General features: G+C 42.2%; 1 protein-coding gene across 3 annotated transcripts in view; it reads left to right on the forward strand.

The window, feature by feature from the left end:
* The window catches only part of NTM (neurotrimin), a 344,658-nt gene extending 320,974 nt beyond the window's left edge, over positions 1-23,684 (forward strand). Inside the window, exons 7-9 of one of the 3 annotated variants that reach the window (XM_032229681.1) lie at positions 7,741-7,776; positions 17,090-17,122; positions 23,584-23,684. In XM_032229681.1, the coding sequence (XP_032085572.1) occupies positions 7,741-7,776; positions 17,090-17,122; positions 23,584-23,684 (170 nt within the window). The remainder of the gene's footprint in view (positions 1-7,740; positions 7,777-17,089; positions 17,123-23,583) is intronic. The other 2 variants (XM_032229682.1, XM_032229683.1) reach the window with 2 other exon arrangements.
* The last annotated feature ends 958 nt before the right edge of the window (positions 23,685-24,642 follow it).

Here is a 24,642-nt window from a genome sequence, read left to right on the forward strand (position 1 = left end):
AGTAGCCTCTAGGGATTTTATTACGGGGATAAAATTAGGAGGAACTTTGGGTTCAGCTGCTTTGAGCTCTCTAAGAAAAGGCAGGGTGTAAATGCAACAAAAGAACCATTTTTCTTCTTCTTCATTGTTTCTGAACATCCTGCCTAAAAAAGAATCTCTCGGTTCAACTTGATTTCCCACCCCCACCCCCACCCCTCTGGAAGTAGCAAGGATGTTCTCCAAAGTTTCAAACTGAAAGCTGTAGGACTTATTTTACTAAAAATAGTTTCCCTTATTGAAATGGTTCTTCCTTTCCACTCACTTAAAAAGAAGACTATTTTCCCATCATGGCAGGGAACTAAAGAAATCTGATTCCATGGGCTACTAGGCATATAAAATAACTGGAAAAAATAACCTGAACCGATGAACCATCTGCAATCAAGTCAATGTCAGAAACAGCTGCTTGCTAATTTTACAACATGAACAACAAGGGTGACTTTAACATCAACACCTTGGTGACTTTAATACCTGTAGACTTCAACTCCCAGAATTCCCCAGCCAGGAATTCTGGGAGTTGAGGTCCATGTGTATTTTTTTAATGTTTTATTTGTTTTAATTATTACTTATTACTTTGTTTTATTTATTGATATTACTTTCCATTTCCATCAAACAGTGTGTGATCTGGGTACAGTTTTTTTTAAACAGTCGTAATCCACATATTTATTATTATATTTGTCGCAATGAATAATGTAACTATATATTAATATAATTGCAATGATACATAACGTCTTCATCGTCAAATTCTCTTTCACATTAACATTTCCTCTTTTTATATCTCCTCCTTTCTAACTTCTGTTTCTATTGTCTAACCATTGATAAAATACATCCCACGTCAAAAAAATGTTCAGTTTCTTCTTCATCCTAAATAATAAGCCTTAATCTGTCCATTTCTGCATAGTCTAGTTTTTCCCGAATTACATTCTCATCTGACGGAATCTCATCATTTTACCATTGTTATGCAAATTCAATTCTGGCTGCAGTTAGTATATGTAAAACCAGATATATAGTTTCTTTTAATCATATTTTCCCGGTAGGATGCCCAACAAAAATATATCTGGTTTCAAGTCTATATGCTGCTTTATAATTTTTTTTTCCAACCAGGTGTGTATTTTTGTCCAATATTTTTTAGCGTTTGGGCAAGTCCACCACATATGGTAGTATGAACCCAATGGTTGATTACACTTCCAACATTTGGCAGGTCTGTATACATTTTAGCCAGTCTTGCCAGTGCAAAAGGTCATCTATAAAACATTTTATACAATTTTTTCTTTATATGCAGTTGATATAGTCAATTTGACATTTCTATCCCATAGTTTCTGCCATTTATCTAACACTATTGTGTATCCAAAGTTTTTAGCCCAGGCAAGTCCACATGTCTTAAAGTAGATGAGGTTGGACACCCCAATCTAAAGTCCCTGAGTGTTTTTGTTTTTTTTCCTTTTTAATCTCTTCTCTCTTATGGATTTAACTGGTCTTTTCAACTTTGCTTCTCTAGTCTTTCTCTGCAAAGTACCAAGCAATCAGTAGTGGGTTTTGGCTCCCGTTGTAACTGGTATGCTGCAACGGGAGCTGGGCATGCACCATGGGCACGCGCACTGCGCGCACCCACCACCTGCAATGCTCTAGCTGTTTGGCGGAGCGTTGCGCAGGGGCCATACCCTGTGTGCGCATGCGCTGATGGCCCGTTTCCTTCAAATATAGGTAAGGAACAAAAGCGGGCGAGCAGGCCCTCCAAAGCACTGTTCCGGTACGGTGGCTACTCCTTCCATCAGGCACCGGTACGCGCGTACCAGGGCGTACCGCCTGCAACCTACCACTGCAAGCAATATGCTAAAAAAGGATCCTGTACCCTTAGATCTTTGGTAAAATGTTGCTATTAATGATAACGTCAACAAATCCATTTAAAACACCTTGCAACATAGGATGTTGTGGTGTCCGCCTCCCCCCCACCCTTCTGCCAACTTCCTCCTCCTGAAAGATTATTTCCATAATGTGAATTCTTCACATTTTTGAAAGTTCTGGATAGCTCATTTTCAGGAATGCTTTGGAAGTGTTCTGACTTAGGCTTCCTGAGAAAGCATAAATCACAATCTTCATCCCAAAAACCCTCTTTTATTTATACGGCTGTAAATTATAATTAGCAGTCCACAAGGCTTCACAAACAGTCTGTGAAGGTTCCGACAGATGTCTGCTCAAGTTGCCACAGTATTTCAGGGGAATGTTGATAAACACTGACCTTATCTCCCTTGGAATGCTGCCAGAGACCTAATTGCCAAATGCAGAGCAAGGCCAAACTTAGCACAGAGTCAAACAGAAGTTTTCAAAGCTTGAACCGACCAGATGAACTAATTGCTTCCTGCAAAAGCTCACATCCCGTTTGCTCCTCTTTTATGTCTTATGGGAGGAGCCAATCATCTCCAAGCCTTCCTCCCAAGTCGACCCTATTTCTTTAATTCTTCTTGCCTTCTGGCAGCTCTGCGCATGCACACACTGGGAACAGGCTCCCGCTGTTCTTCTGCCTCACTGACGTCAGACTCCAGAGGCTCCAGAGGCAGCAAACAACTACCAGATGACCCTGGCCCCCTCTCTGCCTCTGACTCAGAGCCCTTATCAGAGCCTTCCCCAGACTCCAGGACTGGCCCATGTTCCTCCCCAACCTCCTCACTGTCTGAATCTGCTGCCAGCTCTACTGGCCACTGGCGGGCCACAACAACAGGTATTTTCTATCTAGAATTAGTTCTTGCAAGATTCCCTTCTCCCAGGCTTAGAGAGATACTAACAGCAAAGAATGTCAAATCTTTACATCTTCTCAAAAATAAAAGCAAAAGAAAAAATATCTCGTCAAGTCTTTCCTGGTATTGCTACCCTGAAGCTCCATCTGTTAAGTGAGGCATTTGAGAATAAACAACCCAAGCATCTCCACAATCCCAGGCGTGCTTCCAAGTTGTGCTTTCTATTGCTTGGACATGAAATAAAATAAAAAATTGACTATAGCAAAGGAAGGTGGGGAGAACACTGAACCCTTATCTCGAAACTATTTTCTGCAGACGCCAGAACTCTGATTAAAGTGATGGATCCATCTGACACTGCTCACAGCCAGAGACAGATGTAATTGCTTGTCTTATTTGTTACTTTTCTTCTTTGTGTTAAGAGAAAGAGCATGGCTGTTCACTCTTCTTCATGGCCATTGGAAGTGGAGGTGAGCAAATCCTCCAGGGCCTTATTTCTTCTAGCTTTCACACGACTTCAAACCAGCGTTATTGCCCAGAATTCCGAGCCTTTCTATCTATCTATGGACCATTCCGAGATGGCCTTTTTATATAAAGCTTGAGGCTCCCCACCAGGAACATCCATTGTCCAAAAGCTTAGTCCATAAAGATGACAACATGGTTCTTACAAACCGGGATGGCAAACAAGGTTCACAAGAACAAGGAAGGGATAGGACATACGATGGGATCAAAAGATGATGATGATGATGATGATGATGATGATGATGATGATGATGATGATATCATCTATTCAATCATGCCCAACTCTAAGCGATTCTATGGGCCAGGTCTCTCCACATCTTCCAATCTTTCACTACTTCTTTAAGTTGTCCTATATCTGGCTGGTGTCAGCTATGGTGGTATCCAGCCACCATGTTTTGTTTTATTTATTTATTTATGTATTTACTTATTTATTTACTTATTTATTTATTTATTTAGTTTGTCACTCATGTACAAGATAACAGGAATTGGAATAAACATGAATAAGAACACAGGAAATGGGGACAAATAAATGAGGACAGTAGGACAGGGACGATGATGCGCTTATGCACGCCCTTAAAAAAATGTTTCCTTTCATCGCTAACTCTTCCAAGTATAACACCTGACATGTCACTGGAAGGCTGAATCATCCCTGTATTATGGTCAAGGAAGATGTAGTCACTTATTTAACACTTATCTTATTAGTAGTGTGAGAAAAATTGTTTAAAACATGTCGCAACATCATCATGATGCAAGATTTACCCACATCTTACATCCTTGTCTATGTATCTTTATAGCAGCTGGTATGAACACAGAAATCTATTCTCTAATGAATGATCCAATGATAATCAGATTGAACAAGTATTGTATTTTAGCACCCATTCCACTAGCAGAAGGTATTACAACATTTCTTCTTTCTTCCAATATTCCAGTCAAAATTCCTTCTGAATGCCTACATTAGATTTCCTTTGAATGTCCTTCGGGATTATTATCTGTGTTTTGACCAGGGTCGGCTATTAATCAGGACCAAATTTGAGAGATAGGAATAGTGGACGGCACAAAGTTCTCACAACAGAATCATTTTAATATGTTAGCAAAAATAAACTGACTTTAGCAATAGCAATAGCAGTTAGACTTATATACCGCTTCATAGGGCTCTCAGCCCTCTCTAAGCGGTTTACAGCGTCAGCATATCGCCCCCACAGTCTAGGTCCTCATTTCACCCACCTCGGAAGGATGGAAGGCTGAGTCAACCTTGAGCTGGTGAGATTAGAACCGCTGAACTGCAGATAACAGTCAGCTGAAGTGGCCTGCAGTACTGCACCCTAACCACTGCGCCACCTCGACTTTGAATGGAGCTGTGGCTTGCCATTTTGGATGGTTGACTGCTTAGTGTTTTCTTTACTTATATCTTTCCTTCATAGTTGGAAGTATAGTTAGAAAGAAGCTACCTTTAGAAAAGAAACATGATTTGTCAGCTTTTTCTTGGATGCTACTATTTCCTTCATCAATTACATAGTAGTGGCAGTGGGAGAACTTAAGTATGATAAATCTCGCATTGTTTTTTTAAAAAAAATAATGGTTGGAAAGAAATTTTCACCAGCATTGTTAATATTATTGTGGCTAACATTGGATGGAAAATCAATATAGAAGCCCAGGAACAATATTGTCTATCATTCCTCTCCTCAACCTCATTCTTCTCTGCCTTAGATAGGATTTTAAGAAAATAAGGTCTATATTTTTCCATCCATATTCCTCGATCAAGACATTTTTATCTCAGCCCATCTCAATTTTTTTTAAAAAAAGAGAAAGTCAAACCTACAACAGAACTGTAACAAAGCACATGTAATGCTAGAACATGCCAGCTCAAATTTGGCAACATAAAGTTGGTTTTCAAAAGTTACTAATAGACGGAAACTGACAGTCAAAGGAAATCAATGCAATTGCTTCCACTCGGTGATGAATAAGATGCAATATTAAGTAAATATTGCTGGTTGGCCTGAAATAATGTAAGAGGGCAGAGGGAGAGGAAGCAATTGGAAATATCTGTAGTGGCTCATGAAACCATGCAAACAGTGGGATAGTTAACCCATCTGTACATTAGGAGCTAAAATGATGTATAATGCTGATTCGTTAACTCCTGATGACTTCTATCCCATCTCATCATCACCATACAGCCTTGCAAAAGTTGTGGGACCAAACATACTTCCAGGACGAGTGGCATTTTAGTTATCTAACGTTATTCCTAGTTCTTCGTTCATCAATCGTTATCAGTTTCCATTTAGAGTTCCTCCATTTAAAACGAGTGTTAGATTTTTCTTTCTTAGAGCAGAGATCATGTTTGAAACGGTCTTTTCATCAGCTTTCTCACTGCTTTGGGAAAAGGAGGTCACCACTCCAATGCAGACAGAGACGACCTGGTAGGGAGAAGTTACAGCAAGCACAGGTCCATTGCATTTGGGATTCATGCAGTAAGGGATAGGTCGGTGGTGTTCAGAGTGTCATGACTGAGGCTTCCCAAGAGCAGGAAGCAACTTCCTTGTCCCAACAAAAACCCCTTTTATTAATTGACTGTGAATTCTGCTCATTCACATCCAGCAAAGTCTTTCAATGGAGGATTTACAGTCACAGACCTTATCTGGCTTGGAGAGCTGCCAGGCCGATATCTGCAGAACTTGGCAAGGAGTCTCGGAGAGTCACAAACCAATTAAGCGAACTAATTGTCTCCTGCAAACTCCACTTCCTTTTCATTCCTTTTTTATTTCCTCTGGGAGGGGCCATTCATCGTCTTATTCCCAAGTTGACCCCTGTTCTTTAGCTGTTCCTTCGCTGCCGGGCAACAATGCAGAGATCTTCCCATCCATCCCACAAATAACCACACTAACAGCAGCAGGCAATAAGAGCTTTGGACAAAACCTCGTACCAGCATTTGGATCACGATAGAGAGACTTGGACTCTGGTTTATTTTACTTAATAAATCTATAGTATCTGTTTCTAGGGCATGTTCCAGACTAAAATAGTCACTATTATGTAACTATGATGGTCCTTTAAAAAAAAACACCTCTATTATATAAAAGTGAAGTCTTTTGCTCTGATTCTGTAAAATATCAGGGACATAAAAGACATTTTGAAGCACGGAGCAGTAATAGTATCAATTAGACCAGTGTTTCTCAACCTTGGCAACTTGAAGATGTCCGGACTTCAACTCCCAGAATTCCCCAGTCAGCGAATGCTGGCTGGGGAATTCTGGGAGTTGAGGTCCAGACATCTTCAAGTTGCCAAGGTTGAGAAACACTGAATTAGACATATCAGAGGTGGGTTCCTACCCGTTCGGACTGGTTCAGCTGAGTAGGGAGTATCTTGCCGGCCACGCCCCCAAAGCAATTCTATTGGTGACACTGTAGGCTCCGCCATCTTTTTTCTTCTTCTTCTGTGCATGCGACTCAGGTCAGTGGTAATGGTGGTTATGATGATGATAACAATGTTGGTGGATTCTGGTTCTTAGTTTGGATTTTAATTATCTGGCTTTATAGACTACATTCTTAGCAAGCAAGTTATTGTTGCAAAGAGCATGGACAATGCTCTTTGCTGCCTCTTATAGCAATAGCAGTTAGACTTATATACCGCTTCATAGGGCTTTCAGCCCTCTCTAAGTGGTTTCAAGAGTCAGCATATTGCCCCCAACAACAATCCGGGTCCTCATTTTACCCACCTCGGAAGGATGGAAGGCTGAGTCAACCTTGAGCCGGTGAGATTTGAACAGCCGAACTGCAGAACTGCAGTCAGCTGAAGTAGCCTGCAGTGCTGCACTCTAACCACTGCGCCACCTCGGCTCTTGTTTGAAACTCTTTGGTTTGTCACGCCATTTCTCATATCGGTGGAAATAAGGAACATTGAGGAGGCAGGCTCAGGAAGCAATAAATGGAAATAACAATGGCCATCAGAAATTTTAAATAACGAATCTTCTATTCAGCTTTTTGTTTCTTGGAGGGAGAAGGGGAAAAGAACCACTTTTATCTTTGGAGATGCTTCCAATGGATAATTTTCTTCTAAAGTTAGCTCCTTCTCACAGGGCTGAGAAGTTCATCAGATCTGTATAGATCTTCTTCCAAATACCCAACAAACCAAGAACATTTTATGTGTGGTCCTCCTAAGGGTTAGAGTGAGAGCAACTTTTTTGCAAGGCTGGCATTATTATGAATTACATTTCATGGAGTCATCGTTTCTCTTCCTACTTTCTATGCTTCACTTTCCAACAGCACTTATTTATTTATTTTACTTTCCCATCCATTTCAGAGTCTGTCTTCTCTCCCGGCCCATCTACTCATCCTCCTCCATTCCATTTCTTCTTTACACAATCTGTTTCGTGGAGTGCTAATTATGAAGCGATATATTTATTTTCCTTTTTTATCTTCATTTTTTTTCTCTTCCATTGTTTCCTTACCTGGTTTAGAAATAAGTGAGCCCACAAGCTCAACCTTGTTCCAAGGTCAGTATTGTCTTGCTGTATGTCACATCTGCTCTGCCTCCCTTTATTGCAACTCCCCTCCCCAACCTTTGATTCACGTTGCCTGTTCCCCTGTTCGATTTGCATGGAGGACTGTACCACTTCCTGCTGGTGGGGGGGGGGTTGTCCAGAGAAGGTACCGTCTGAGGTTGGTCTCCTTTTCGTCCATCGTGTTATGTCTGATCAGCAGTTGAAAGCTCCAATATCCAACGTGAGATCTCCTTTTGGAGAAATATCCCTTTCAAGGATCAAAAGTCTTCAAGATTCTGACCATTTCCTTTTTCTCTTCCCCACCCACAAAATAAAAATAATTTTGGGAACTGCCCCACTGATCAATTCCCTTGATCAGATGGGTTAAAGCTAAAAAAAAGTCATTGAATTAATTACCACTCTCAATTAATCAATGGAACTGCTTGCCTCTCAATGTTCCATCTTTGGAAGTTTTCAAGAAAACACTGGACAGTATTTGTCCAGGTTGATATAAGGATGCCTGCCTTACACATGGAGTTGGACCAGTGGTGAAATTCAATTTTTTTTACTACTGATTCTGTGGGCGTGGCTTGGTAGGCATGGCAGGTGAAAGATACTGCAAAATCTCCATTCCCTCCCCACTCTGGGGCCAGCCAGAGGTAGTATTTGCCGGTTCTCAGTAGTACTCAAAATTTCTGCTACCGGTTCTCCAGAACCTGTCAGAACCTGCTGAATTTCACCCTGGGTTGGATTCAAAGACCTCCAAGGTCCCTTCCAGCCCTTTGACTCTATCATTTAAAAAGACTACTGAGGACAGACTCCCAGAACATAATTCTTGAAATTTCTATTATATTTTGAGTATACGTAAGCACATCACTCTAAAAAAAAACCAAAAACATTCCTTTTCTTAGAAGATGTGCTTTCTTTTTAAAAGAAACTGGGGGAAAAAATCTGAACATCTGTTTCCAGCCCTTCACTATTAGTTAGGGACTACTAATTGCAAATCCTTTACAGGTTCTTTGGAGAAATATTTCCTGCGACGTGGTGGGATTCAAATAATTTAACAACCGGTTCTCTGCCCTAATGACCAGCTGGGTAGGTGGAGGCTTGGTGATCATGTGACCGGGTGGGCATGGCCAACTCAACATCACTCATGTTGATGGCTGCTGTGCCTTAGCTGTTACAATGTCATAAATGTTAACCGGAGAGGCAGTTTCTGTAAGCAGGGCAATCAAGATGAGGCTAGAAACAACCCCAGAATGTTTCCTTCCTGCCTTCCTTACAGGATTAGCCCTGTAAAGTGGAGGAAAAAAAAACAAAATGAGATTTCTTCCAACAACCAGTTCTCCGAACTGCTTAGAAAGTTAACAACCGGTTCTCCTGAATAGGTGCGAACTGACTGAATCCCACCACTGGTCCTGCCCATCCATCCACCCCATTTTTTCATATATGGATATGATGATGAATAGAACTCTGGCCAAACAGAGAAAATAAATCGTCCCCCAGCAATGCCAATTACAAATACAATTCTGAAGTCTCCTTTTAATAAAATTTCCTGTGAATCAACCAAGGTGTACTAATGCTGAAGTGATACTTTGTCCCTTACTAAATGATACTTTTCGAGTGTGGAAGTTGAGTCACAGCAACTGGACTTTTCATTTTTTTTGTTTTGTTTGAATCATTTTGTTGCTGATCTGACTTGAAGAAACACCAAAGCATTTCAAGCCTAAGAAGAAAGTCCAGTTGCCATCACTTAACCTCCAGGCAGATCTACCTGGATGAATCATCATTGAAATGCTTTTTAAGGTTATCTCAAAGGTGTTTTTTTTTTCAAAAGGCAACTGAATTGCTTTTTATTTGAGGAAGAAGATTCTTCACTTCTCATCCAAGAAGCTTCATCAGTTGTACCTCTGTTGTAACTGATGAAGCTTCTTGGATGAGGAGCAAAATGTCTTCTTCTTCTTCTCTCTCAAATTAAAAAAACAAAACCAGTCCATGGGCCTTTTGAAAAAGCACCTTTGAGACAACTATGACCTGGATGACTGACAAATTCCATAGACACATTTCAAGGTTCCTTTGAAAGAACCAAGAGTTGAAACTTCTAATAAAACCAGGTGAGATTGGCAGAGTAGACATGTCTAAGAATTATGCTCATTGGAAGAATTTAACATTTACAACTTCTTATTCTTCCTGTTCTTAGAAGACTTCCCTGGTCAAGGTGGAAATTGATATATGGGTGTGTTGCAGAAAGACACTGGACCCATTAGCTGGATTTGATTTCCTGGTTTCCTTAAAGGAGCATGTAGAAGCCAGCATGCACAAACTCCGCATTATTCTACTTATCATAAATGTGTGTGAAGCTCGTCAATCATTTGAAGAATGCTGTAAATATTTGTTGAGGTATCTCTATGCCAACTGGGCTGCTGAAGCTCCCTCCCCTGTGTCCTGGTAACAAAAATGAAACAAGGCCTTTGAAGTAAATATTGACAATGGGGGAAAAACAGGAAATGCAATTGGTGGCCTGATAAATAGAGGATGGGCTTCGGTAGAAGGAGTTGCAGGACTGGCTGGAATGGGTCCCAAGTTGTACCACCTGGTAGATGGAGATGACAGGCAGAAACAGACACAATCTCTGGTAGAAAATCACACCTCAGATCTAAATGTGTAAACTGGTTGACTTTAAAGAACAAAATCACCAATAGAAGAGAATATTTGCAGCTTAGGGGTGAACTCTTGGGGTCTCTGATGCCCTCTGAACCTGGTAGACATCTTACTATCCAACTACCTATTTTTCAGAGTATAAGACTCATCGGTGTATAAGAGGCACCAAGATTTTGAAGAGGCAAATTTTTTAAAAAAGGTTTTGAACGCTGCAGACCTCCCCAAAATGGTCCACTTTTCACAGAAACAGGGCCGTTTTTTGTCCAAAAAAGGGTATACATAGCCTTTAGGAAGCTTGTAGAGTGCTCCTGGAAGGGGGGGGGGGCAAACATAGAGCAAAAAATGGCCTGTTTTTCACTCATTTTATAGCAATAGCAATAGCAGTTAGACTTATATACCGCTTCATAGGGCTTTCAGCACTCTCTGAGCGGTTTACAGAGTCAGCATATTGCCCCCAACAATCTGGGTCCTCATTTTACCCACCTTGGTAGGATGGAAGGCTGAGTCAACTCTGAGCCGGTGAGATTTGAACAGCCGAACTGCCGAACTAGCAGTCAGCTGAAGTAGCCTGCAGTACTGCATTCTAACCACTGCGCCACCTCGGCTCTTTTTTTTTGCCCTCCCCAGCCCCCAGGAGCACTCTGGAAGCCTCCTAAAGGCTATGCATGGCCATTTTTGCAAAGGAGACGGGGTTTTGGTAGACAAAAAATGCTGTATTCAGTGTATAAGATGCACCCAGATTTTCAACCTCTTTTTTGGGGGGAAAAGGTACGTCTTATACTCCAAAAATACGATAGGTAACATTATCAGTGCACCAGAATTCTCTTAAGTTCTTAGAAGAACTGAAGATGCTACCTCGTCGGGTAATGAGCCATCTCCAAGAAAACAGCCAAGCATAGAGAGCCCCAAGGCCTCAAATAAAATAAAATAAAATAAGGCACGCAGGTAACATGAGGAATCTGAGCCAGACCTTCATCCAATTTCTCATTCTTCTTTGAAGAGGTACAATGCTAATTTTCCAGACCACCATCAGATCCCATCCTTGATTTTCGGAAAATGAATGTGGTTTGTCTGTCAGTTTGCATCCCTTCGCCCCTTGCAGAATCAAACACCAATGTTCAGCTGCCTCATTCTGAAAGAAAAGAAAAGAAAAAGAGCTGATTTATTAACTCATTTTTCTTTCTTTCTGTTTCTTTTTTTTATTTCCCCTTCTGCATGGCTTCCTTATGTGTCTCCTCATGCTCCCTACATTCTGCCATGTAAGTATTACTGGCCTCTATACCAGATGTTATGGATGATGGATGAGGAATGAATGTTCAAGGGCTTCAAGGGAAGAGGGTGGACAGAAAAGACTCCGGAAAGGGAAGGGATGGGATGAAAATGTTTTGATGGACCACCCAAAATAGGCATATCTTGGAATCAATCCATACAATGTAGAGGGACCAAAGTCAACTACGCTTCTTCGTCCTTATTCTTACACCCTTCCCCTCTAGTTTAATGTGAAGCGATCTACCCGCAGAGATCCGGACCCTTACCACTCTCCCAGCCTTCCGTAAAGCCGTCAAGACCTGGCTGTTCCGGCAGGCCTGGGGCTGTTGATTGATATCCAGCCCCACTTAGATGGAATGGGTGATGTGAATTTTAATACTGTATTTTTTTTTATTTCTATTTTTTTTTAATTTAAATGTTTCCTGTCTTTGTGAGCCGCCCAGAGTCCCTATGGGAGTGGGCGGCATACAAATTCTAATAAACTTGAAACTTGAATTTGAAGGTAGCACTCAGCCAACATATCCAAGCTACTACAGGTAGTCCTTGATTTATCTAAGATGTCCAAGCTACTACAGGTAGTTTTTGACTTATCTAAGATGTCCAAGCTACTACAGGTAGTCCTTGATTTATCTAAGATGTCCAAGCTACTACAGGTAGTCCTTGATTTATCTAAGATGTCCAAGCTACTACAGATAGTCCAAAATTTCTGTTGCTGAGTGAGCAACAGAAGTGAGCTGTTGCTAAGTGAGCTAATGTGGCAAGCAATTAAATGCTGCTTGCCACATTAGTTCAACTTAGTAACATCAGTTGTTCAGTGAATCCGGTTTCCCCATTGATTTTGCTGGGTCAGAAGGTCGCCAAAGGTGATCACGTGATCACAACAGTCATAAATATTTATTTGTTTATTTATTAGTTTGTCAAATATGTACAGGATAGCAGGTATAAGTACGAACATGGACACGAACAAAGGAAATGAGTACAAATCAATGGGGACAATAGAACAGGGACGGTAGGCACGCTGGTGCGCTTATGCACGCCCCCTTTACGGACCTCTTAGGAATGGGGTGAGGTCCACAGTGGACAATTTAAGGTTAAAGCTGTTGGGGTTAGAGGATGTAACAATGGAGTCAGGTAGAACATTGACTACTCTGTTGCTGAAGTCGTATTTTCTGCAATAGAGTTTGGAGCGGTTTACCTTGAATTGTATTGATTGTTTGCCCACGTATTATTACGGTTGAAGCTGAAGTAGTCATTGACAGATAGGACATTGTAGCAGACAATTTTGTGTATTGTGCTTAGTCAGAACATAGGTGGTGTAGTTCCAGGTTGTCCTAGCCCAAAATTTCGAGCCTAGTGGCATAAAGGATTCTATTGTATTCTATTGTCATAAGGGATTCTATTAATATGAACCAATTGTGCAGCATCTGAATTGTGATCATGTTATCATGGAGATGCTACAAAAGTTGTAACTGTGAAAAACGGTCATAAGTTTTTCAGAGCCATTGTAACTTTGAACAGTCACTAAATGAACTATTGTAAGTCAAGGACTACCTGTAATTGTATAGTTGATTCCCATCACTCCAGAAGATTAAGTAGGCCACCCCCCAAAATAAAGTATCCTTCCCAAAAGACAGAATGTCCTGAACTCACTTTTAGCTGCTTTAAAAGGATAATAGGAGATATTCTATTTACAGTGTCGAAAGTCCCTCCTCACTGTATTTAAATATATTTTCAACAGCCATTCTACTTTAAAATGTGTCTTCCTGTTCAGATTTTAATATGGTCCTGTATGAAATATGGATAATGTAGAAAGAGGGTCAGATTTTGTAATCCCCAATTTTTAGCTGTTTCCATATGTGGTGAAATATTTGTGAGAAGCATGTTGTTGAGTATTGAATTTGAATGTACAGTATGTTGATGAAATCCTAGCATGAAGCTCCTCATCCTCCTCCTCCTCCTCCTCCTCCTCTTCTCTTCCTCCTCCTCTTCCTCCTCCTCCTCCTCCTCCTGCTCCTCCTTCCTCTGCCTTATCTGTCATCGGATGTTAGCCATCATGTTGGCGATCCTGTTTTTATCAATGCATTTGATTCATTGTATAAATGAAGCTTTTAAGATCTCCAAATCTTAAAAGAAGTCAGTTTGCGTAGTGACTTAATCCACAGGGGGATCTGTCCCGTCAACCATTAGAAAACTCTAAATGTTGATAGCCGCAATGAACTTCAACATTATTTTGTTGTGTTTTTAAACAATGGCTCGATATTTGCCTTTATTGGATTACCGTTGTATTATTGTGTTTTTCTTAATAAATTATGCATCCGCTTGTGTTCCCTGGTGGATAGAAAAGCAATTTCTAAATACATCTAAATCATAATAGAGCTAAGGATGCAAAGTGGGTAGGCACGGTTTCTGTGATCGGTTCCATAAATCTACAAGCTAAACCACAATGCGAGTGGAATCAAATATAGAACAGGAAGGGCCCTGGAGAATTATTTTGATCACCAGATAGTATCCCAGGGTAAGTATTTTCCCCAGAGCCAAATGACCAGAAACTGATAGGTTTACATACCTACTACCAATTCTCATTTAACTTGGAATTTCTTTCCTTCCACCATTCATTCATCACATTCAATAATCAGAGTTCTCCTGGAAGATAAGTGTTTTAAAAAGCTTTTCAAATATAATAACACTAATCATACTATAAAAAGAAGGCAGAATGCGCACTGGTGTGACTCCATCTTGTTCGCCTGAAAGTGGTGAGCAGGATTGGGTTTTTTTTTTGCTATTTTGTACAATCGGTTTCAACGTAAAGTTCTCTTGGCTGATTTTTAAAGAAACAGAAGCAATGGAGGAAAAATATGTTCAAGACTGAGAGACATTTGACATATTTTAAGTTAATCGATGAGTGTTCTAACCGAGGCTTCCCAAGAGAGCAATGAAACAAACTCCTTGTCCCATCAAAAACCCCTTTTACTAATTTACTGTGAATTCTGCTCATTCACAGTCGGCAAAATCTTTCAAAGGTGGATTTATGGTTACACACCTTATCTGGCTTGGAGAGCTGACAGGCCGATATCTGCAGAACTTGGCAAGGAGTCTCAGAGAGTCACGAACCAATTAAGTGAACTAATTGTCTCCTGCAAACTCCACTCCCCTTTTGCTCCTCTTTTATTTCCTCTGGGAGGGGCCATTCATCGTCCACCTGTGGCTTTACTCCCAAGTTGACCCTTGTTCTTTAGCTGTTCCCTTCGTCTGGCAACTCTGTGCATGCGCACAGTGGGAACAGGCTCCACCATCTGCCTCACTGATGTCTGATTCCCAAGGCAGGTGATAACAGTCAGACAATCCTGGCCCCATCTCTACCTGTGACACAGAGCCCTCATCAGAGCCTTCCCCAGACTCCAGGACTGACCCATGTTCCTCCCCAACCTCCTCACTGTCCAAATCTGTTGCCAACTCCACTGGCTGCTGGAGGGCCACAATAGTGAGACTTGATGGAGGATAGCAGAGATGACTGTTCTTAATGGAAGCTAGAGGTCCAGGGTTTCACATCTGTTGCTCAAATTTGCTCACAGAGCTTAGCTTTGTACTTCTTTGCCTTACAAATTCCAACTCTCTTATTTTCCCCCATGTTTATTCCTGGCAGGAAATAAACTTGTTTAACTGCCAGGGTGGATGGAACCCAGTGAATGTTAGCACAGCGTATAAAGTGATTTTTGTCACCTCGAGCGATTGGGTGCGAAGCATGGATATATTTTGAGTGCAATGCAATGGATATCAGCCTTCCTTTTCCAAGGTTAATGGTGCATGCCCATTACACATGGAACTTGATAGTAGTAATATGGCAAATCTGTCTTTTTAGGAAGAAGTTCCACTGGCATTCTCACCAAAATCATTTCTTTTTAAAAACGCTTCTCTGGAATAAATAAATAGCATCTTATTAAGGCAAGTGAGTGGCAGGCTTTTTGAGATTCTTTTCACAACCTGCTCTGAAATTCCTCCTCCACCACCACGATCACCTTCCTAGTTGAAAGGCAGATTTTTCTATTCCTTTTGGAGACCTTTCCTATTCCCAGCCCTGAACCGTTTAAACAAAGGTGTTGCCATTCAAGACAACAACGACAAATGTTTGTCTGATTGCTGTCTGCAAGTCTCACAATAATGATCACATCACCTTATTAGCAAACATAGAATTGCACTAAGCTCTTATCATCACAGAAGGATAATTAGGACAGTAAGTAATCATCAATGGCAAAAGCCCATCCGTGACAAGGATTAAGTGGAGTTATTTTAGGAGGCTTTCATGATAGATCTGCATTCATGTATACAATTTCTCTTGTTTGTTCAGCTTTATACTTTATAGTCAGCTTTATATTTGTTTTGGATTATTCTTCGGGATTCCTTCTCCCAGCAGTTGGTGAGCAGAAATCCTAGAATGACTTTTCTTTCCGCTACTCAGCAAAGGAGAGGGGTGCCGTGGCTCAGTGGTTAAGACATCGGGCTTGTTGGCTGGAAAGCAGGCAGCCTGTTCTGACCCAGCCATAGCAGAAGCAAGAAACAGACTCCTTGTCACGAAAAACCTCTCTTTATTTACCTCTTGTGAATTAATGGCATTCACACACCAAAAAGTCCAGGCAAGAGTCCTTCAAGGAGTTAACTCCAGTAACAGACCTTATCCTTGCGATAACTGCAAGGCTGTGAGCTCCCAGTGGAAATGCTACACATTAAGTTCTGACAAGCAGTCTTTGTGGCACGAAACATAATGAGTAAAATCTTCAGAAATATGAACTGTTGTCTCCTACGAAAGTTACTCCCCTTTCCTTCTATTTATTCCCCAGCCAGGGAAGGGCCATTCAGCATCCAAGTGTGCTTTGCTTCCCAAGCCAACTCCTTGTCCTCTGTTGTTCACCTCTCCTAACAGCTCTGCACATACATGCATCTGGAACAGGCCCCAGCTGTTTTTCCTCCTCACTCATCTCAGCCTCGAAAGCCAGCTGCCTCTCCAGTGGCTGGGAAATGTCAGATGGCCCTGTCTCTCTCTCTCTGCGTCCAACACTGAGCACCCATCAGAGCCTTCCCCAGATTTCAGAACTGGCCCAAGTTCTTCCCCAACCTCCTCATCATCTGAGTCTGCTGGCAGGCTACAACAGAGCCCGGGTTTGAGAGCTCAGTGCCATTGGGAGAACTCATACAATCAATCAGAATAGAGCTGGAAGGGACCTTGAAGGTCTTCTAGTCCAGCTCGTTGCTGAAGCAAGATAACCTATATCATTTCAGACAAGTGACTGTCTAGTCTCTTCTTAAAAACCTCCAATGATGGAATGAGCACACTTTCTGGAGGCAACTTCTGTTCCACTTTCCTTTAGCCTTCTTGACAATTTGTTCTTTAATTTTGTAGAAGATACAGCATCAGCACAGACACGCTGGAAAGGTTAGTAGTTACCACCTGCAACTTTCCCAAGTCCTGGCCTTGAATCCCCTCCCAACCCCTTGCTGCTGCTCCTGCATTTTCCTTCAGTTTAGCTATCATATCAGGGGAATGTCCCATAACTGGTAATCAAGCCAGGATCCCTCTCGCACTTTCTTGCAAAGCCAACTCCCTAACTGCTCAGGGACTCTCCCAGTGGTGGGTTTCAAAATTTGTTAGAACCTCTTCTGTAGGTGTGGCCTGCTTTGTGGGAGTGGCTTGCTGGCCATGTGACCAGGTGGGAGTGGCCAACTTGTAAAATGCAGTGAAACTCATTTAACAACGTTCTTGCTTAGCAACCAAAATGTTGGCTCAGGAACTCTGGCATTTGAAGCCCGCAAGTCTTAAAGCTGTCAAGTTACAAGACCCTCGCACCCCTAACCCTTTAGAAAAAAATCCCCAGGGGTGTTCAAACTTGACAGCTTTAAGACTTGTGGACTTCAACTCCCAGAATTCCTCCTCTGGCTCTTCATCTTGATGATGTGCAGACGGGCGGGGGGAGGGAGCTGGAACTGGTTCTAAACGGCACTGTAGATGTGTGGAACCTCTTCTATAGAAGAGGTTAGAACTGGCAGGAACCCACCCCTGGACTCCCCTGACCTGCTTTTGAAGCTTCAGCTTTGGTAATAGTCTGTAGAGATCCTCAGTCCTCCAGGTCATGGTAGTCCCAAAGGTGCTTCCCCCCCCCCCCCCGAAGGCAACTGGACTTTCTTGTGTTTTCTTTTGAAGGTGTTTCGCTTCTCATCCAAGAAGCTTCTTCAGCTCTGACAGGATGGTGGGGAATGGAAGGATTTATATTCCTTGCAGACAGCTGGTCATTTGCATCCTTTTAGAGGGTCGTCGAAGGAAGCTTTCTCTGCGTCCTCAGGGTCACCCGAGTGGTGCTCCTGGTTTTTGCAGTCTGCAATTTGCCTCCTGAAAAAAGCACCTTTGGATCAGCTTTGGTAGCAAGGTGGCATTTTGGTAGCAAAATGGCATTGGTAGCCAGCCTGCTGCGCTACATAATAATATGGCTAATCCTCATTTGTTTCAGCCTAACATGTAGGTAGTTGTCTACTTATAACCATGCATTAAGTGACAATTTAAAGATACAGTTTAAACAACCATGGTGGTGCAGTGGTTGTAATGCAGTACTGGCATAGACTACTTCTGCTGACTGCTGGCTGACTGCAGTTTGGCAGTTCGACTCTCAGCAGGCTCAAGGTTGGACTCAATCTTCCATCCTTCTGAGGTTGATAAAATGAGGACCCAGATTGTTGTGGGCAAGATTCTGATTCTTGTAAAACTGCTTAGACAGGGCAAAAGGGTATAAGTCTAGGAGCTATCACTATTGCTATTTGTAGCTCAGGCTTCCAAGGAAAAGAAAAAGTTACCATGTGACTCAGCCATCAGTAATAGTCCTCCGTGTATCCTAAACCTGGCATTTTAGTGGATGTCTCTGTTTTACATCTGGTTTGCCAAACCTGTAATTGAGGACTGGCTGGCCACGCCCACCCCACTCCACCCCTCCCAGGAGTCTCGACACAATCCATTTTGGATAAGACCCACACGGAAGCTCTGGGAGGGCAAAAAAAGGTCCTCCCAGAAGTCCGGAAACAAACCTGTTTCCAGCCTCTGGAACCCGGGGGAGACCTTTTTCACCCTCCTAGAGACTCAAGGAAAACCTCCAGAGTCTGGAGAGGGTGAAAACGCCCCACCCACTGTAGTGCAGGAGGCCAAGTAGGCCAAACCCACCCAGCAACTGGGCAGAGAACCAGTGGCTAAATTTTTTTTCAATCCCACCCCTGATGTCTCAGCAGGGAATTCCAGTGCAGGTCTTCCTCCTTCCATTTGTTTGCTTGTTCTCCTGTTCTCTAGGTAGATAATCAAGGCATAATAGAGTTTCTCCTCTGGTGTAACTCTAGGGCTTCATTATTGCCCACTTAATGAGCACAAAGGGATTAATATTGGATGGGAACCATCACCAAAGGCCAGGAAAGGTCGCTTAAATTTCTTTGTTCTCTCGGCTTCCACTGATGGCCATTTTGGAACCAGTTCCTTATTGCCATCCTCACCGAAGCTGTGGGCTAAAGGCACCTCCAGCGCTTGTTGCAACATTTCAAAGGATTCAGCTTAGCTGTCAAGATAATTCGAACCTTTCAGCATTGCTGCTGAAGCTGCAATCTCTGTAAGATCAGTCGACGTTAACAGTTGCGTGTGTGTGTTTGTGTTTGTGTGTGCATGTGTCTCTGTGTTATGTGTGTGTGTAAACAGATTGGATTTGTAAGTTATAAAGTGGGATTTATTTGTGTCTAGGGGAAAAAAAATATGTTTGAAGGAGAATCTGATTGCTGCAATCTGTCATTTATACTTCAAAAGTTCAAACCCAAGTACAGTCCCTTATTGCAAAAGTTCGTGTATTCATTGCCGACTCCTGAGAAAGTCGCCTTCTGCTTTGGTATCATGTGTTGTATGGGCTTATTTGACAGAGTTTGTCGCAGCAATCAGATCCAGAAAGCACACACAGGTAACTGATTCAGCAGGATTAATTAACTTCTCTTTACATACATATAACCAGGGGTGACGTTCAGCAGGTTCTGACAGGTTCTGGAGAACTGGTAGCGGAAATTTTGAGTAGTTTGGAGAACCAATAAATATTGTTTGTTTGTTTGTTTTATTAGTTTTGTATGCCGCCCACTCCCGAAGGACTCCAGGCAGCTCACAATAAAACAGGGAAAGGGGAATAAATAAGACAATATAAAAAATTTAAAAATGCACAACATTCACAATTGAAGCGGGGCTGGATATTTCAACAGCCCCCAGCCTGTCAGAACAGCCAGGACTTGGTAGCTTTACGGAAGGTTGGGAGGGTGGTAAGGGTCCGGATCTCCACGGGGAGCTCGTTCCAGAGGGCCAGAGCAGCAACAGAGAAGGCTCTCCCCTGGGGGATCGCCAGCCAACATTGGCTGGCAGATGGAACCTGGAGAAGGCCAAGCCTGTGCGATCGAATCAGTCTTTGGGAGGTAAAATACCATTTCTGGCTGGAGATTTTGTAATATCCTTCTCCCCTGGAGTTGGGTGGGAATAGAGATTTTGCAGTATCTTTCCCCTGGAGTGGGGAGGGAATGGGGATTTTGCAGTATCCTTCCCCTGGAGTGGGAAAGGAATGGGGATTTTGCAGGATCCTTCCCCTGGAGTTGGGTGGGAATAGAGATTTTGCAGTATCTTTCCCCTGGAGTGGGGAGGGAATGGGGATTTTGCAGTATCCTTCCCCTGGAGTGGGAAAGGAATGGGGATTTTGCAGGATCCTTCCCCTGGAGTTGGGTGGGAATAGAGATTTTGCAGTATCTTTCCCCTGGAGTGGGGAGGGAATAGAGATTTTGCAGTATCCTTCCCCTGGAGTGGGAAAGGAATGGGGATTTTGCAGGATCCTTCCCCTGGAGTTGGGTGGGAATGGGGATTTTTAACCTGGAGTGGGAATAGGGATTTTGCATTATCCTTCCCCTGGAGTGGGGAGGGAATGGGGATTTTGCAGTATCCTTCCCTGCCATGCCCACCAAGCCATTCCCACAGAACCGGTAGTAAAAAAAAATGAATTTCACCATTGCATATAACACATGAGACATATACTGTACAGAATAGCAAGAGTGGCTCTTCCAACGTGGTAGAGAGGAGAGATAGCAAGTACAAACACAGCACAAAATGGAAGCACAAAATGGAGGAGGCAAAATGGAAGAGAGAGAAGCTAGTGCCCTCAAGCTTATATACAGAACACTTAAGACACGCCCAGGCTTCAAAGTTTTCAGCTACCAAACAGCCCTCATTGACTTACTTAGTTGCTATGCCTATACATTGACTGGCCTTGTTACCATGTCCTATTCCAGCCAGCCCCCAATGGCTGACCTGTTGCCATGTCTATCCCAGTTCATGAACTATATACACTGATGTTATTGTGATGTACGTTGGCTTCCAAAGTTGCATGGTGTCTAGTCTGAGAAAAAGGTGTTCCGTTTGATGCAAATTGGGGTCTACGGGTACTAATAAACCCAATGCACACATTCTTGACCCAATCTTATTGCGGTAACCATTATATCCAGGGTCTCAGTATTCTAATTCTGGATCTTTGGGAAGCTTGATATGTGGACCGCCATGGTGAAAATCTGTGTGGGCACTGGGAGTTGAAAATGACTTGATGGCCCATCATCCATCCCTCCATCAATCAATCAATCAAAATTCTAAATGTGCCTTCTGGCAAGCATTGCTTAGGAATTCTGAGCACATTAGCTTGATCAGGCGACATTCTTCTGGTGTCCAGAAGTTCTAACCAAGAACTGCTTCCAAATATAGTTCTCCAGTAAATTTGTCCATTTTTAGCTCTGCTATTATCTCTTCTACTCAGAAAGAAAAGTATAAAATTGATTTGACATCTAAAAGCTCCTTCCTCGTAGTGGCATATAGAAACAATGCATTTTCGAAAAGAATCCATTCCAAATGAGCGTATTAGCCAATTTCTTTTAATTTTACTTCTGCGTCTTTGTTTCATTTCATTTTAACCATTCCTAAAGTCCAACTGATTGAGGGGGAGGCAACAGCAAAGAGCTATTCTTGGCCTGGTAGAACAGGAAAGTCAAACTCGATTTCATTGAGCGCCACATCAAGGTTGTGTTTGACCTCGGTGGGGAGGGGGGTGGCCAGTGTGGGCGTGGCCAGCTCAACATCACTTGTGTTGGAGGCACCAGTGGTGGCCCGAGGACTCTGCCAGTGAAAACAGGCTCCTGAGCTCCGTTTTTGGCTGCAATGTCCTCCTGCAACATTCAGCCAGCAAAAACGGACCTCGGGAGGGTAGCATGTGGATCCACAGATGTGCGGATCTGGGCACCAGGCTTGAGTTTGACACCCCTGTGGTAGAAGGATACTTGAAGCTCATCGGGTTTTTATATTATCTCACTATTTTCTATTTTATTTTATTCTTTCATTTTCTTATGACATTTATAGGGTGACCCATCATACATATATGACTCTGAGTACTAGGTTGGTTCCTGCAGCATACTTTTTAACTTTATAAAGATTTTGGGATGGATGAATGGATAGAAATTGCTTTCTCTATCTCAGTGGTGCCTATGCTCCAGGGAATTATCTGTCCAAAAAAAAAACCATTCCATCTTCACAAATTCATGGTCTGCAAAGACTTTGTTGCTCAATGTTGGATACTGGTAAGATTTACCAACTCTTGTTTGAGGACAGGAAAAGATGGTGAGGTTTCTGAGAGACAGTGCATGTATTAATCTTATATTAATTCACAATTAGTTGTTCAAAAATATGTATCAAATATTTATATTATCCAATATGAGCAAGGCTCTTCTTGCACACAAAACCACCCCTTCTTTAACATCAGTTGATACCTTTCAAAGCAGTTATTTAAAGAACAAGGCATTCAGATTGGTTTTAAGAACAATTAAACACTTAACTCTCCATCTATACCCAACTGCCTGTGTGATCAGAAGGTCATGTGGTGCTAACATTACTGCCAATATACAGTATATGGATAATATACAATATTATAACAATAATATAACAATACAATAGCAGAGTTGGAAGGGACCTTGGAGGTCTTCTAGTCCAACCCCCTGCCTAGGCAGGAAACCCTATACCATTCCAGACAAATGGCTATCCAAATCTTCTTAAAAACTCCCAGTGTTTGGGCATTCACAACTTCTGGAGGCAACTTCTGTTCCACTGATTAAGATGTTCCACAATTGCTTGATAAGATGATGTACTTCTTAATTGCATTATATTATGCATGCAATGGAAATTTAGATGGAGACATGAAACTTTGTTGTGAGTTGTAAAGTCATTTTTGACCCATCGCGACCCCATGGACAACGTTCCTCCAGGCCTTCCTGTCCTCTACCATTGTCTGGAGTCCATTTAAGTTCACACCAACTGTTTTGGTGACTCCATCCATCATCCACATTCTCTGTCGTCCCCTTCTTCTTTTGCCCTCCATCTTTCCCAGCATTAGGTTCTTCTCCAGGGAGTCCTTCCTTCTCATTAGGTGGCCAAACTGTTTGAGCTTCATCTTCAGGATCTGGCCTTCTAAAGAGCAGTCAGGGTTGATCTCCTCTAGGACTGACCGGTTTGATCGCCTTGCATTCCAAGGGACTCACAGGAGTCTTCTCCAGCACCATAGTTCAAAGGCCTCCATTCTTTGGTGCTCAGCCTTTCTTATGGTCTAACTTTCAGACATGAAAATAGCAAGCCAATTTTAATTTTGCATTAGGTCAGAAAGTCCACTTGGTGATTTGCTGGTCCAAAGTTATTAAAAACTGAATTCAGCCATTGTTTTTTTGTTAACTTGGTAACCGTGTATGTCCTATTTATTACCTCCATGTCTTGGGTGCTCATGGCTCCACAAACTGACACTATTCAATTTTGTCTTCTTTCAGGCCCTGGAGCAGTGCATGATGGGAACAGTGGTGGGTCAAGAAGATCTGGCTGCGTGTGGCTGCTTCCGTTGCTTCTTTCACACCTCCTGATGAAGTTTTGACCCTTTTGAAGATGGTGATTCTAAGAGGAAGGGAGGGGGAGGGGAAAAAAAGGAAGAATACTTTTACAAAGTCAGAAAATAATCCTAATAGTCAAGAATATATTATCACAAAATCTCGGAGAGAAAGAAAACAAGCCTGGGAGTTGGGGGGGGGAACCCCCCAAGAAGAATCCACAATGATCTACTGAAGTTCCAACACAACGGAGCATTCTTGTTTTCTTTCTATTTTTACTCCTCTTTTTTTTTCTGTCATGGACAAGGATGCAGCTGTTGGTGATGGATCAGTGCATTTGGCTAATGAGCGATCACGCTGGCCCTTTGGATTCAGATTTTTTGTTGCTCCACTTTCCAGATTCCAGTTCTCTGAATCTGGAGGATTCCCTGGTCAACTGTCTGGCATCTCACCCCTCATGGCTTCCTTCCACCCATTCTCGCCGTTCCATGGACTCTGCTCTCCTCCGTACAATGGCCAATCCTAACCGAGAAACAACCCACCACAACCACACACACACACACCCCAAAAGTTCATGCACAGCTGCAAGGAAAGAAAGCACCACCGTCACACAACGATTTAAAACATTAATTCACTATACTACGTGGATGTACTACATGGATATTACGGGATTCTTGAGTCATTATTAATTTTATTAATTATATTTTCTGATATGAGTCTAGAACTGTTAGTCCATTTAAAAAAAAAGTACACACACATACAAAAAAAAGAAAAGAAAAAAAAGAAAAAGAAGGAACAAATGAATGAATGAAACACGTTGAATACTGGCCTTTTAAACTAGGTTTACAGGCTGTGGAGCTTCAGCGACGATGATGGTTTGCGTGATCAGTTGGAATGAGAACGGACACTTTTGTAGGCGAAATTGTGAGATGGAAACAACGGGCTCCACCAGCAGTACCGAGTAACTCATTCCTGATTCTGGGTGTTCAAACGAAGAAGGTTTCC

Source organism: Thamnophis elegans, chromosome 13 (assembly GCF_009769535.1).
Source record: "Thamnophis elegans isolate rThaEle1 chromosome 13, rThaEle1.pri, whole genome shotgun sequence".
NCBI classification, from domain to species: Eukaryota; Metazoa; Chordata; class Lepidosauria; order Squamata; family Colubridae; genus Thamnophis; species Thamnophis elegans.